This window comes from Ammodytes marinus (assembly GCF_949987685.1).
Source record: "Ammodytes marinus genome assembly, chromosome: 9".
NCBI classification, from domain to species: Eukaryota; Metazoa; Chordata; class Actinopteri; order Uranoscopiformes; family Ammodytidae; genus Ammodytes; species Ammodytes marinus.
The window spans coordinates 28,241,529-28,254,028 of NC_137213.1; the positions used below are offsets into that span (position 1 = coordinate 28,241,529).

At 41.6% G+C, this 12,500-nt stretch overlaps 1 protein-coding gene across 1 annotated transcript in view; it reads right to left on the bottom strand.

The window, feature by feature from the left end:
- Nucleotides 1–8,526: 8,526 nt before the first annotated feature.
- LOC307255456 (partitioning defective 3 homolog) overlaps nt 8,527–12,500 on the bottom strand; it is a gene marked incomplete at both ends in the record, with an annotated part of 133,639 nt that continues 129,665 nt past the window's right edge. Inside the window, 1 exon segment of the mRNA XM_080034140.1 lies at nt 8,527–8,962. Coding sequence (XP_079890266.1) covers nt 8,527–8,962 — 436 coding nt within the window.

Consider the following 12,500-nt stretch of genomic DNA (forward strand, 5'->3'; position numbering starts at 1 on the left):
CTACCACGCAGGGTGCAAGCTAACTATCGGGAGCATATCGGGGTTCAGTGTCTCTTTGCCCAAGGACACTTCGACATGTGGCGGGGAGACGGGGGATCGAACCTCCGACCCTGCACTCCAGAGGCGACCTCCCTACCCACTTCAAACATTTCTGAAAAACTTTGAATACAAAAAATAATGTTTTGATGTCAGTAATCAACTTGCAAGAACACAGTTTACCCTAATAACTTGCAGTGTGTGTTTCCACTTGAATGAAGACTTGTATGATCCAATTTCAAAGCCGGGACAGAGCAAAGAAAAGGCAAGACAGAAAAAATGGTATTACAAAAAGTTAATGCTTAAATTAAACTGACAAAGTTTTATGATGATATATAAGTAAAAAGGTGTACCCTATATTCTCTTGTAGGGTCTCCCCTTAAATGAAAACTGGTTTGATCCCGTTTCAAAGCAGGGACAGAGCAAGGAAACGGTAAGACAAGCACAGACAGGCGAGTTTGTAAACACGATGGAACAGCCTTCCGTTTTATTCTACATTTGATATGAATGTGTGTGATACCGTCATGCTTAAGGCGAGACAAGACAGGCAAAAACACATTCAAGCACTGGTCAATTTTGAGATATCTCTTTGTGTATTTTGATTCCATAACATGTCTTCTTTACTACTATAAATAAAAGGTCCAGCATGTACATTACGGTGTATATAATATGACTAAACCTGGTCTGTTTTTGCATATGTTTATGTTGTTTTGGCTACAAAGTATTTTTTTGGTTTATAAAATGTATAAATCAAAATATTTTATATGTAGTGAACATAACATTTGGATTTTAACTCTGGCCTTATTTAGCATCTAGATGTTTGTTTTTAAAGAGGTTAATAAGATATTGCCAAATTTGCACATTTATTCAAACATTTCTGAAAAAACTTTTAATACAAAAAATATTGTTTTGACGTCAGTAATCAACTAGCAAAGTTTTATGATGATATTTATAAGTACACATGTTTCCATATTAACGTGCAGTGTGTGTGTCCACTTGAATGCAGACTTGTATGATCCCATTTCAAAGCCGGTGTATTACAAAAAAAAAAAAAGTAAGACAGACAGGCGAGTTTGTAAACACGATGGAACAGCCTTCCGTTTTTTTATTCTGAATTTGATATGTACAGGAAAAAATGGCTGTTTACATTTCTCAATAATATCATGTAAAAGATTTCTCAAAAAAACTAAACAAAATCAAAACAAAAACAAAACAATTGCACATCAGCGTCCACTAGCTTTCATTTGAATCTTTTTATACTTTTACACACATCATGGTACAGCATGGTTGAAGGCAATTTTTTAAACGGGATACAAAATACACTGTCACACCGTTTTTTGTTAACTGTTGTTGGTCAATAAAATAGAAACAGTACCCCAAATATTACAGTTTTATTATTACAATGATATTAAAAATGTTTAAAAAAAACACCAACTTTTACTGTACTTTGTGTGTTGATGTAGTGTCACTGACAAACAAACAAAAATCACATCGTTTATTGTATTTGTGTAAAATATTATGATATTACAGCTCTGGAAAAAATGAAGAGACCACTCCAAATGTTCAGTGTCTCTCGTTTGACTATGTATAGGCATATGTTTGAGTAGAATGAACATTTTGGTTTTATAATATAAACTACTGACAACATTTCTACCAAATTCCAATAAAATTTTTTGTCATCAAGAGCATTTTCAATAAGTAATGTAGAGATGAAGATTTAAGAAAAATCCAGACTGGTCTCTTAATTTTTTCCCGGAGCTGTATATTTCAGGCACTTATCGATATGGCGCTCCCCTTCTAACTTTACATTACGTACAAAGCAACGGGCAAAAATACATCCTTCAAAACGTGCTCGCCTAGATTTCCAGACACACTTTTACAATTTTCACAGCACTTTTTCTTTACTTAAAACCTTTCAGAGTGAAGATATGTTTTTACACTTAAAAGGTGCTCCGAGGAACTTTCAGTTTGTGTTCATTCTAGCGCCCCCCTTTGGACAAAAGCGGTAGTGTTTTTACTACACCAGCTGTTGTTCCTGGGTGAGCGTATACCCATGACCAAAGGCATTAAGAAAAAATATATAAAAAATAGCATTCTTTGCACTGATGGTCTCGTTTGCTGTCATATGTAATTCATGATCATCAGAGTCCAAATTAGACTGTTTCAGAAATATTTAAAAAGTTCCTCGTAGCACCTTTAACTATACACAGTTTGTATCTTATTTGGTAACAGTTTTCTTCAGCCCTGTTGCACTGATTTGAAAACTCATTGGTAAGGGGCTGTAGTGGGCTTGTGTTGTTATACACATGTACATACATAATGCAGATGGGACATTTTAGTCTTAGCCTTAAACAGAGTTGTAGCATTGTTAACTTCCCTTGGGTTGAAATACATGTTTACACACTTGAATAATGCCATTGAAAAATCCTATTTTCTTCAACTTTTTCGTCAAGCATTCACCATCCATACTAAAGCCTGTATTTCTCCTAATAGTAGGTCTTTCCCTGCGTTCCAAATCACATACTCTTTCTTTTTACTACACTACATACAAAAGTACATAAGAGTTTTAGGGGCCACAGGAGAGAAAAAAAAAATTCAGATAAGGATTTTATTTTTTCATTATGTCGAGAAATGTCAAGAATAAAGACAAATACTGCAAAATGCTATTGGAGTTAATGGGGCATTTATGTATTTTCAGCATACTACAAATGACCTGCATGTTTTGGGACATCCTAAATCTTTTTCTGGCATACTAAATAGTAGGGAAGTATGGGGATTGGAATGCAGGGACTATAGACCAACAGGAGATAATGTATGTTATGTGGCTTCTTTCCCGTACGTAGGCGTAAAGGGCAATCACATACCCACTGTTGTTTTTCCACAGCTTGGCAATGTTCGCTTTTTATTTATCTGATATATGTTTTCCCTTTTGTTCAAAATTCGACCTCGGCTCGATCCCCATTTGTTTTTGCTTTCACACAGAGACAAGCATGACACAAACATTAGTGATGTAATAGAGAGGCAGGTTCAGAATGTCAGGGATTGTTTCACTCCTACTGCAGCAATTATAGTGGTGGGCTGGTATATGCGTTTGAAATGGGGACGTGATTTAAAAAAAAGTGTCCCTGTGTTCCGAATTGCATACTATCTACTATTTAGTATGGTAGAAAAAAATATTTAGGATGTCCCGATTATTCTGGCCAGATTTAGGATGGTTAGAAAGACCCGGATGTCCTACTACAAGATTTTTAGTGTTGAAAACAGCATCCTATTTGGGCGATTCTGACCCGTAATCCAGTGCGGTCACATCGACTGAGCCTACATATGAAAACAAACGGGGTTGTTGTTCGACGGAAATAAAAGCAAGGGGCAAGATCAAGGTGCAATGTCATGATGAAATAAATAAGTAAACGTATGTCTCAATTGTAGCATACTGCATCCTAACTAGATTATTTGTATCGTCGGATGTAGTATGTAGAATAGAAAAAAGAAAGAGTATGCGATTCGGAACGCAGGGTGATGTAAAAAGGGGCAGGTTCAGATGTCGGTGGATTGTTTTACTCCTACTGCAGCAATTATAGTGGTGGGCTGGTATAGGCTTCTGAAATGGGGACGTGATTTTAAAAAGCGTGTGTCATCAACGTGTGTCCCTTTTTAATGTTTAATCCCATGTTTCGATATTACTGTCTTGTTAAGTTTTGCAGTATTTATTGACCTTACCTGCCCAGGAACTAAACAGGTGGAAAGAAGCAGTTTGCTAAAAACCTGGTACAATGCATCTCTCTCTCTCTCTATCTCTCTCTCTCTCTCTCTCTCTCTCTCTATCTCTCTCTCTCTCTCTCTCTCTCTCTCTCTCTCTCTCTCTCTCTCTCCTTGCTCTTAACAAGCCCTGTGTTCCGAATTACACACTCTTTCTTTTTTCTATTCTACATACTACATCTGACGATAAAAATAATCTAGTTAGGATGCAGTAGGCATACTATTGGGACATACTTTTACTCTTTTATTTCATCATAACATGGCGCCTTTATCTTGCCTCTTGCTTTTATATCCGTCGCATCCCCGTTTGTTTTCATACGGAGGCTTCGTCGATGTGACGTCACTTCACGTGCGCACCGGATTGTGGGTCAGAATCGCCCAAATAGGATGCTGTTTTCAACACTAACAATCTAGACATCCGGGTACTTCTAACCATCCTAAATCTGGCCACAAGAATCGGGACATCCTAAATCTTTTTTCTACATACTGTATAGTAGGAAGTATGCGATTCGGAACGCAGGGAAGGTTAATGTTTCTTTTGTACATTGTCCGTGTTTAAATAAAGTTACATTACAACGCCCAAGTTTTTTTTTTTCAACTACAGCAGAAGGGAACACTGATTAGTTCCTCCTCTCCTGGTAGAAAAAAAATAAATTGCCAATCAAGTCGGCTGTAGAGTTTGATTGGAGTGAGAATGTCAATACTCTCAGATCCTCATGGAAGAAAGCCACTGGCACCAATTAAAAATCCAAATATCTTAAAGGTTTCAGTTCAACCAAATGACAAAAATGTAAAGTTTTACCCCCCAGTGCTATCTAGGCATGAAGCTAGTTCTTGTTATATATGTCCAGGTTTTGGGATTCCAGCCTCAATCATTTAGCAATAGAGGGTACATTCAATTGCATTCAATTTTGAGCATTTGAAAACACCTAGATGCCCCACTAACTCCAATACCAATTTACAGAAAATAAAAAATCTACCTTATTTGATTTTTTTCTCTCTCCTGTCTGTGGCCCTAAAACTCTTCTGTACTTTAGTATGTAGTGTGGTAAAAATAAAAAGTATGTGATTTGGAACGCAGGGCCAGTCATTAAACACAAAGTCAATGGTACAATTACCTCTTTTGATTAAAGTGAACTTATTGCTCGAGCTGGCGAACTAGCTCGGGGAATATGTCGCGAATCGTAAATCATGATAACTTTGCTGTGCTATTTTACAATCATCTCCAGCCGTTGATCTAACTAGTTCACTTGTGTCGGTTTTTCAATATTTTACGCATTCAACTTTATCCCCTGTACCAGTTATATTATGGAGTTCCCCAGGGTTCAAATCTGGGTCCACTTTTAATTTTTCATGTGTGACTTTAGGCCTTTTATCTGGATAATTCAAAGAACAGAGTGTGATATGTTGTATACAGACTGTGTACATTTTGATAAAGAGCGTCAGCCAAATGCTTAAAAAAAATTACAAATAAAAAGAAAAAATAATAAAATATTCAAATTGAAATAAATTAAGGACCTACTTCACCGGTGGGAATATGAAGGTGTATTGAATTCTGAGATCCTATTTAGTATAAATGTGCAAAAAAAAATGAAATTGTTTCATCCTAGCCTGAGAAAAGGCAGAAAGAGTGTTTTATGGTCTCACTGTCTAACCCTACATTTTCCTTACTTTGACATCACAGTAAGGGTTAGGATTAACAGGACAGCTGGACCAAGGGAAGACTGAGGGAAGACTGAGGGAAGAAAAACCTCATTCATTATATTATAATAGTGATTTTATAATGATAGAACGCTGGTTCCGTATGGGGGAAGTATTCCTTTAACTCCTACAGACAATTTTACTTTTTGTTTGTAATAAAAACAAAAAAAAAAAAAAAATAAATGGGTGATTTTTTTTCTAGCTGCTATCACACCGGGAGGCTCATTGTCCCTCTCTATATCCATCTATATTTAATGTGTTTTTATGTCAGAAGCCAAAGCTCTCTGTCTGTGCCTCTGGTTGGCAGTGTTCTTTGGCTGTGTGTGTGTGTGTGTGTGTGTGTGTGTGTGTGTGTGTGTGTGTGTGTGTGTGTGTCTGCTTCTTTGTGTGTGTGTGTGTGTGTGTGTGTGTGTGTGTGTGTGTGTGAGAGAGAGTGTGTCTGCTTCTTTCTGTGTGTGTGTGTGTGTGTGTGTGTGTGTGTGTGTGTGTGTGTGTGTGTGTGTGTGTGTGTGTGTGTGTGTGTGTGTGTGTGTCAGGCAGCAGGTGGCTTGTGATGAAAAATTCAGTGCGGAGCTTTGACTCGGGAGACGGGGAGGAGGAGCGGTGGATGAAGCCGGTTGTCGTGGTTAACGGGAGGAAGAGTAAAAGGGAAATGGGGAGGGGTGAGCTGTTACTGTGTGTGTGTGTGTGTGTGTGTGTGTGTGTTTGTGTCAGGGGAGAGTGTCTCTCTATGTGTGTGTTTGTGTATGCATGTTTTTCTCTATCTGTGTGTGTTTGTGTGTGCGTGTATGTATGTATGTGTGTATCTCTGCAGTGTGCCTCTGTATAAGGGTGTCTTTCTGTGTGTGTGTGTGTGTCTCACTGTCTCTCTTTGTGTGACATAGAGCGAGTAGGGGGAGGAATAAAGGTGAGGATGTGGAGCTACTAGAAAGGAAAGATAATGAACATAGAACAAGCGAGAGAGAGAGAGAGAGAGAGAGAGAGAGAGAGAGAGAGAGAGAGAGAGAGAGAGAGAAGGAGGCGGAGGATTGTATTATAAGCCATATGAAGGAGCTCCAGACAGACAGGCAGGCGGGCCAGGGAATCAAGCCCAGAGAGGAGCAGGCGGGTCGGGCACAAGATCAGAGCTGTCTACCCCTCTCTGCCTGGGCCTCCTCCGCAGAGATAACACACACTATATGAATCATGTATGAGGGGGCGGGGATTTAATAATAACACGCGCACACACACACACACACACACACACACACACACACACACACACACACAGTCGCACAGAGAAAGACACACACACACACACACACAAATAGTCGCAGAAAGACACACAGACACACACAGAACGACACACAAAAACACACACACACACACACACACACACACACACACACACACACACACAGTGCCCTGCTTCTCTCATACACTTTGCCTTGTGTTATGTGCTCCCCTGGTAGCACTAGAGTTGAGAGAGCCCGGCTGCTCCATGTAGAAAACAACAGATTGTACAGAAGCTCTGGCAGCGTTTGGGGTCGAATACTAAATTTATTTACGAATATGAGAGAGACGCAATGTTAAAAATAAAAAGGTTAGGAAAAGTCAAAATGACAAGTGTCTTCACTAGTTTTTTGATTTCTGGGGCCAACTCAAACTGCCTTTATTTGAGGTAAAATACATTTTCGTTGGGATAACTTTAAATTTTGAGTTGTTATTGTTGAAAAGTGCATCCTATTTGGTGCGATTCTGACCCACAATCCGGCGCGCACGTGAAGTGACGTCACATCGACGAAGCCTCCATATGAAAACAAACAGGGATGCGCCGGATATAAAAGCAAGAGGCAAGATCAAGGCGCAACGTTATGATGAAATAAAAGAGTAAAAGTATGTCCCAATTGTATGCCTACTGCATCCTAACTAGATTATTTTCATCGTCGGATGTAGTATGTAGAATAGAAAAAAAAGAGAGTATGCGATTCGGAATGCAGGGTATATACAAAGCCACGACACACACACAACTTGATGGTGAAACATGTACGTTGTCACCTGCCCACACACAAAGCCCACAAATAGACATCACGCCTCCCTATGGGGTTGAAAAAAAGCACCCACTCCTATTTGCCCGTCTGCCCATTTGATTGTCAGTACATAACAGTGCCGTGATCTCAATACCGTTAGCCTCGTAGCATTATTGCCTAAATCATATTTACTCTACTCTACTCTATTCTACATCTACTTTACCCTACTCTATAACCCTTAAAATATGACTTAGGCAATTATGCTATTAGGCTAACGAAAAGTAAAAGTAGAGTAGAGTAAATATGATTTAGGCAATTATGCTAGGAGGCTTACGATATATAAGAGTCCCTTTTTGAACAACTGTGGAACAAGCATTTGACCTTGCGTTCCAAAACCCATACTTCCATACTATTCAGTATGCCAGAAAAAAACTGTAGGGTGTCCCAATACATGCAGTATGCCAAAAATACCCAGATGTCCTACTAACTCCAATTGGTATATTTATCGTCTTTATTCTTGACATTTCTCGACATAATGAAAAAAGAAATCTTCCTTATCTGATTTTTCTTTCTCTCTCCCGTGGCCCTAAAACTCGTCTGTACGTTAGTATGTAGTGTAGTAAAAAGAAAAAGAGTATGCGATTTGGAACGCAGGGTGTGTGTATTGTCAACTGTGTGTGGAACAAGCATTGTGTATTTGTGAATGCACAGGAAGGCACTACTCTATTGTCTAGTAGTAAGAACAGCTGATAGTACTACTGGGCATAAGGTCATCTGCACAGCAAGGGATCACACACACACACACCCACATGCTGAGTATACACTTCACAACCGCTAAGAATCACCGCTTAGCTATTCCCTCCCTCTGACCTCTGTTCGTTTGTCCGTTTGTCAAGATTTCTAGCGTCCATTCCCACCATTTCTTTACCAAAAAAAATAAAATCCCCTTTTATCTCCTTTGAAATTTCACTTTTACAGTTTCTGTTCAGGTTTCGAAGAAAATGTACCCTCCAAATCGTCCTCACGAGTAAAACAGTCTTCCTTTCTCCGAGCCCAGTCGATTGAGCCTGGCTAGCTGCGATGGTGACGGGGGGACATCGTGGCGGTAGGGACCCTTAGGCGAGGCTGGGTCTTTTAGATGCACCGGAGAGGAATAGCGGTCGTAGCTGCTACCGCTAATGCTAATGCTAATGCTGCTGTTGGTGCTATCTAGCATTAGCTTCCCTTTGGCTTCTTGCTCGCGGCGCCGTTGCTCTTGCCTCAATAGCTCTTGTGCTTCCAATAGGACCCTCGCGTTGACCCCACCGCCTCCGCCCCCCCCGCCCGGGTAGCCGTTGCGGGACCCTTGGTAGCTGGAGTAGCGAGGGTTCTCCTTGGCCGTTTGAAAGCCCTCGCCAGGTGGGTACGCCTTGTCCCAGGAGTCCTGACTGACAGTGCTGGGGTTCTTCCTGGGTTGCCTAAAGTGTGGAGAGAGAAAAAAACAAGAAGTGATATATTTTTAGTTTGATATTAATATATAAAATGTTCATTCTACTCAAACATATGCCTATAAAGAGTAAAACGAGAGACACTGAACATTTGGAGTGGTCTCTTCATTTTTTCCAGAGCTGTATTTAGTTATTAATTCTATAGTACTTCTTCTTCTTGGTCTTCCAACAGGTGCATTTCCCCCAGGACGCCCACTATATGTGACAACCCGTTCCTTGTAATGTAGAAACATGGCGGTGCAACATGGGGGCGCACCCCGCTCCTATCTAGATAGTTTTTTTTTTTTTTTTTTTTTAACCTTTATTTATACAGGTATATCCCAAGACTCTTTTGCAAGGGAGACCTGTTCCCATTCCCACGTTACCATTCACACACTCATTCGTACACCGATAGCAGGCTAACTATCGACATTCACACAAGGCAAGGTGGGTGAAGTGTCTTGCCCAAGGACACAACAACTATGACACAAGTGGCAGGGCGGGGATCGAACCTCCAACCCTTTGATCATCGGCCAACCCGCTCTACCACCTGAGCCACAGTCGCTCATTGAAAAAAACTATTAATAAAAAGACGAAAATACTTGTGGAAAACCCATTACAACTCTTAGAAATAGACGTGTGTTTGTATGTATACAGAAACCTAGTAACTCTGTTGCATTGTAGCCAACACATCACAATCAATACAAATCAGGCGACATGACAGCCTCACAAACTGCCTCTGGGCACGAAGCCTGTCCCCCTAGTAACAACACACAGAGATACCTAAACTTATTATTATTATTATTATTATTATTATTATTATTATTATTATTATTATTATTATTATTATTATTAGTAGTAGTAGCATTATTATTATTATTATTATTATTATTATTATTATTATTATTATTATTATTATTATTATTATTATTATTATTATTATTGTTAAAATGTTTATTTTTTTGGAGGAACAGGATAAATGTTTGGCTGTGTGAAGAAAAATTATAACACTCTCAGTTGTATAGTGGTCAACGCATCACAATCAATAAAATGCAGCTTCACAAACTGCCTCTGGGCACGTAGCATGTCCCCCTAACAACACACAGAGATACCTAACCATGTCACAGCCCCCCCCCCCCTTCCCCCCATTAGGCCCATGTTCAGGACGGACAGAAACAACCATTGCATCTGACAGACAGCAACAGCAAAAGACCTTTCGCAGTTTGGAAGAAAGAAAGGGGGGGGAAAAAATGAGCGACCATCTTGCCCGCGATGGATTTTTCCCGGGGTTATATCTGACACCTGACACAAGTTGTTCTCAAGGCACGGTGTGTGTGTGTGTGTGTGTGTGTGTGTGTGTGTGTGTGTGTGTGTGTGTGTGTGTGTGAGTGTGAGTGTGTGTGTGTGTGTGTGTGTGTGTGTGTGTGTGTGTGTGTGTGTGTGTGTGTGTGTGTGTGAGTGGGTGTGTGAGTGAGTGTGAGTGTGAATGTGTGTGAGTGACATAGAGAGAGAGAGAGCAGTGTGTTTGTTTCTTTGTTTGTGTGTGTGTGTGTGTGTGTGTGTGTGTGTGTGTGTGTGTGTGTGTTGTCTTGCTACCGAGAGCACCTGCTGCCTTGCCCTTTAACAGAGAGGTGGAGAGAGAGACAGAAAGAAAGAATTCTCCAGATGTGTGACATCACCTTTCATTTCTGCCTGGCTGCTCTCTTTGTGTCAGCCCTGTCTTTGTGTGTGTGTGTGTGTGTGTGTGTGTGTGTGTGTGTGTGTGTGTGTGTGTGTGTGTGTGTGTGTGTGTGTGTGTGTGTGTGTGTGTGTGTATGTGTGTGTGTGTGTGTGTGTGTGTATGCGTGTGTGTGTGTGTGTGGGTGTGTGAGTTTGTCTGTGTGTGTTTCTGCATGTGTCTGTGTGCACTTGAGTGTGTGCATTGTGTGATTGTGTTGTTGTGTGAGTGTGTGTGTGTGTGTGCTATAGTGTGTGCATGTGTGATTGTGTTGGTGTGTATATTTGCGTGTGTGTGTGTGTGTGTGTGTGTGAGCCCGTACAATATGCACGAGTGTCCCATGCCATTACACAACTCCATCCATTTATACGAGGGAAAGAAGGCAAAAAACAAGAGTAAGGAGAGATAAAAGAAGACACACACACACACACACACACACACACACACACACACACACACACACACACACACACACGCACACACAGACACACACACTCACTCTGACTGGGAGCCACGCATAATTAGAAGCTTTATTATCTGCCGTCTGTGATATAAACCGTATTATATCCTGTGTTTGGTTTGTGAGTAGGAAGAGAGAGGGAAGAAAACCCGTAATGAGACTAGAAAAGACCTTTTGTTTTTATTCAGCGGAGATTGAAATGCGACCGGGGGAATGGATACTCTTTCTATGTGTGTGTGTGTGTGTGTGTGTGTGTGTGTGTGTGTGTGTGTGTGTGTGTGTGTGTGTGTGTGTGTGTGTGTGTGTGTGTGCTGGATACGCTTTTTCTCTCTCTCTCTCTCGATCGGGGAGATATGGAGAGAAGAATATAGGCCCAGGTTTATTCTAGAGCACGGCTGAGTGATTCCAATTCAGCTAACCCTCACGATACACACACACACAGACTCGCGCACACACACACAGGCGCACGCACGCACACAGGTGCACACACACACACATGTGCACACACACACACACACGCACACACACATTTTAATTTCATATGTTGACAAAGGGGGCCAAAGCCTATGGTCTTTGCCTAGCTGCCTGCCTGCTGAGAAATGCAAACCAGATCTCTCTCTCCTTCCCTCTATCCCCCTCCCTCTCTCTCTCCCTCTCTCTCCCTCCCTTTCTCCCTCTCTCTCTCCCCCCTCTTTTTCCCTCTCTCCCTATCTCCCTCCCTCCCTCTCGCCCTCTCTCTCTCTTTCTCCTTTCTCTCTCTACCTCTCTATCCCTCCCTCTCTCTCCCTCCCTCCCCATCCCTCCCTATCCCTTCCCTCCCTCTCTCTCCCTCCCCCTCTCTCTCTCTCCTTCTCTCTGTCTCCCTCCCTCTCTCTCCTTCCCTCTCTCTCTCCCTCCCTCCCTCTCGCCCTCTCTCTCTCTTTCTCCTTTCTCTCTCTCTCTCCCCCTCCCTATACCTCCCTCTCCCTCCCTCCCTCTCTCTCCCTCTCTCCCCCCCCCCTCCGTTTGATAGCGTGCCAAAGGGGGATCATGTACATGTGTGGCAGACACAGTGAGACATATACTGTTGTCTATACTGTTCATGCATGGGGTGAGCCTTGACAGATGATACAGAAACATAACAAAGGGTTGAAAGGTGTCTCTCTCTCTCTCTCACTCTCTCTCTCTCTCTCTCCCCCTCTCTCTCTCTCTCTCCCTATCTCTCTCTCTCTCTTCCCCCTCTCTCTCTCCCTCCCCCTCTCTCTCTCTCTCTTTCTCTCTCTCTCTCTCTCCCCCTATCTCTCCCCCTCTCTTTCCCCCTCCCCCCCTCTCTCTCTCCCCCCCTCTCCCTCTCCCCCCTCTCTCTCTCTCTT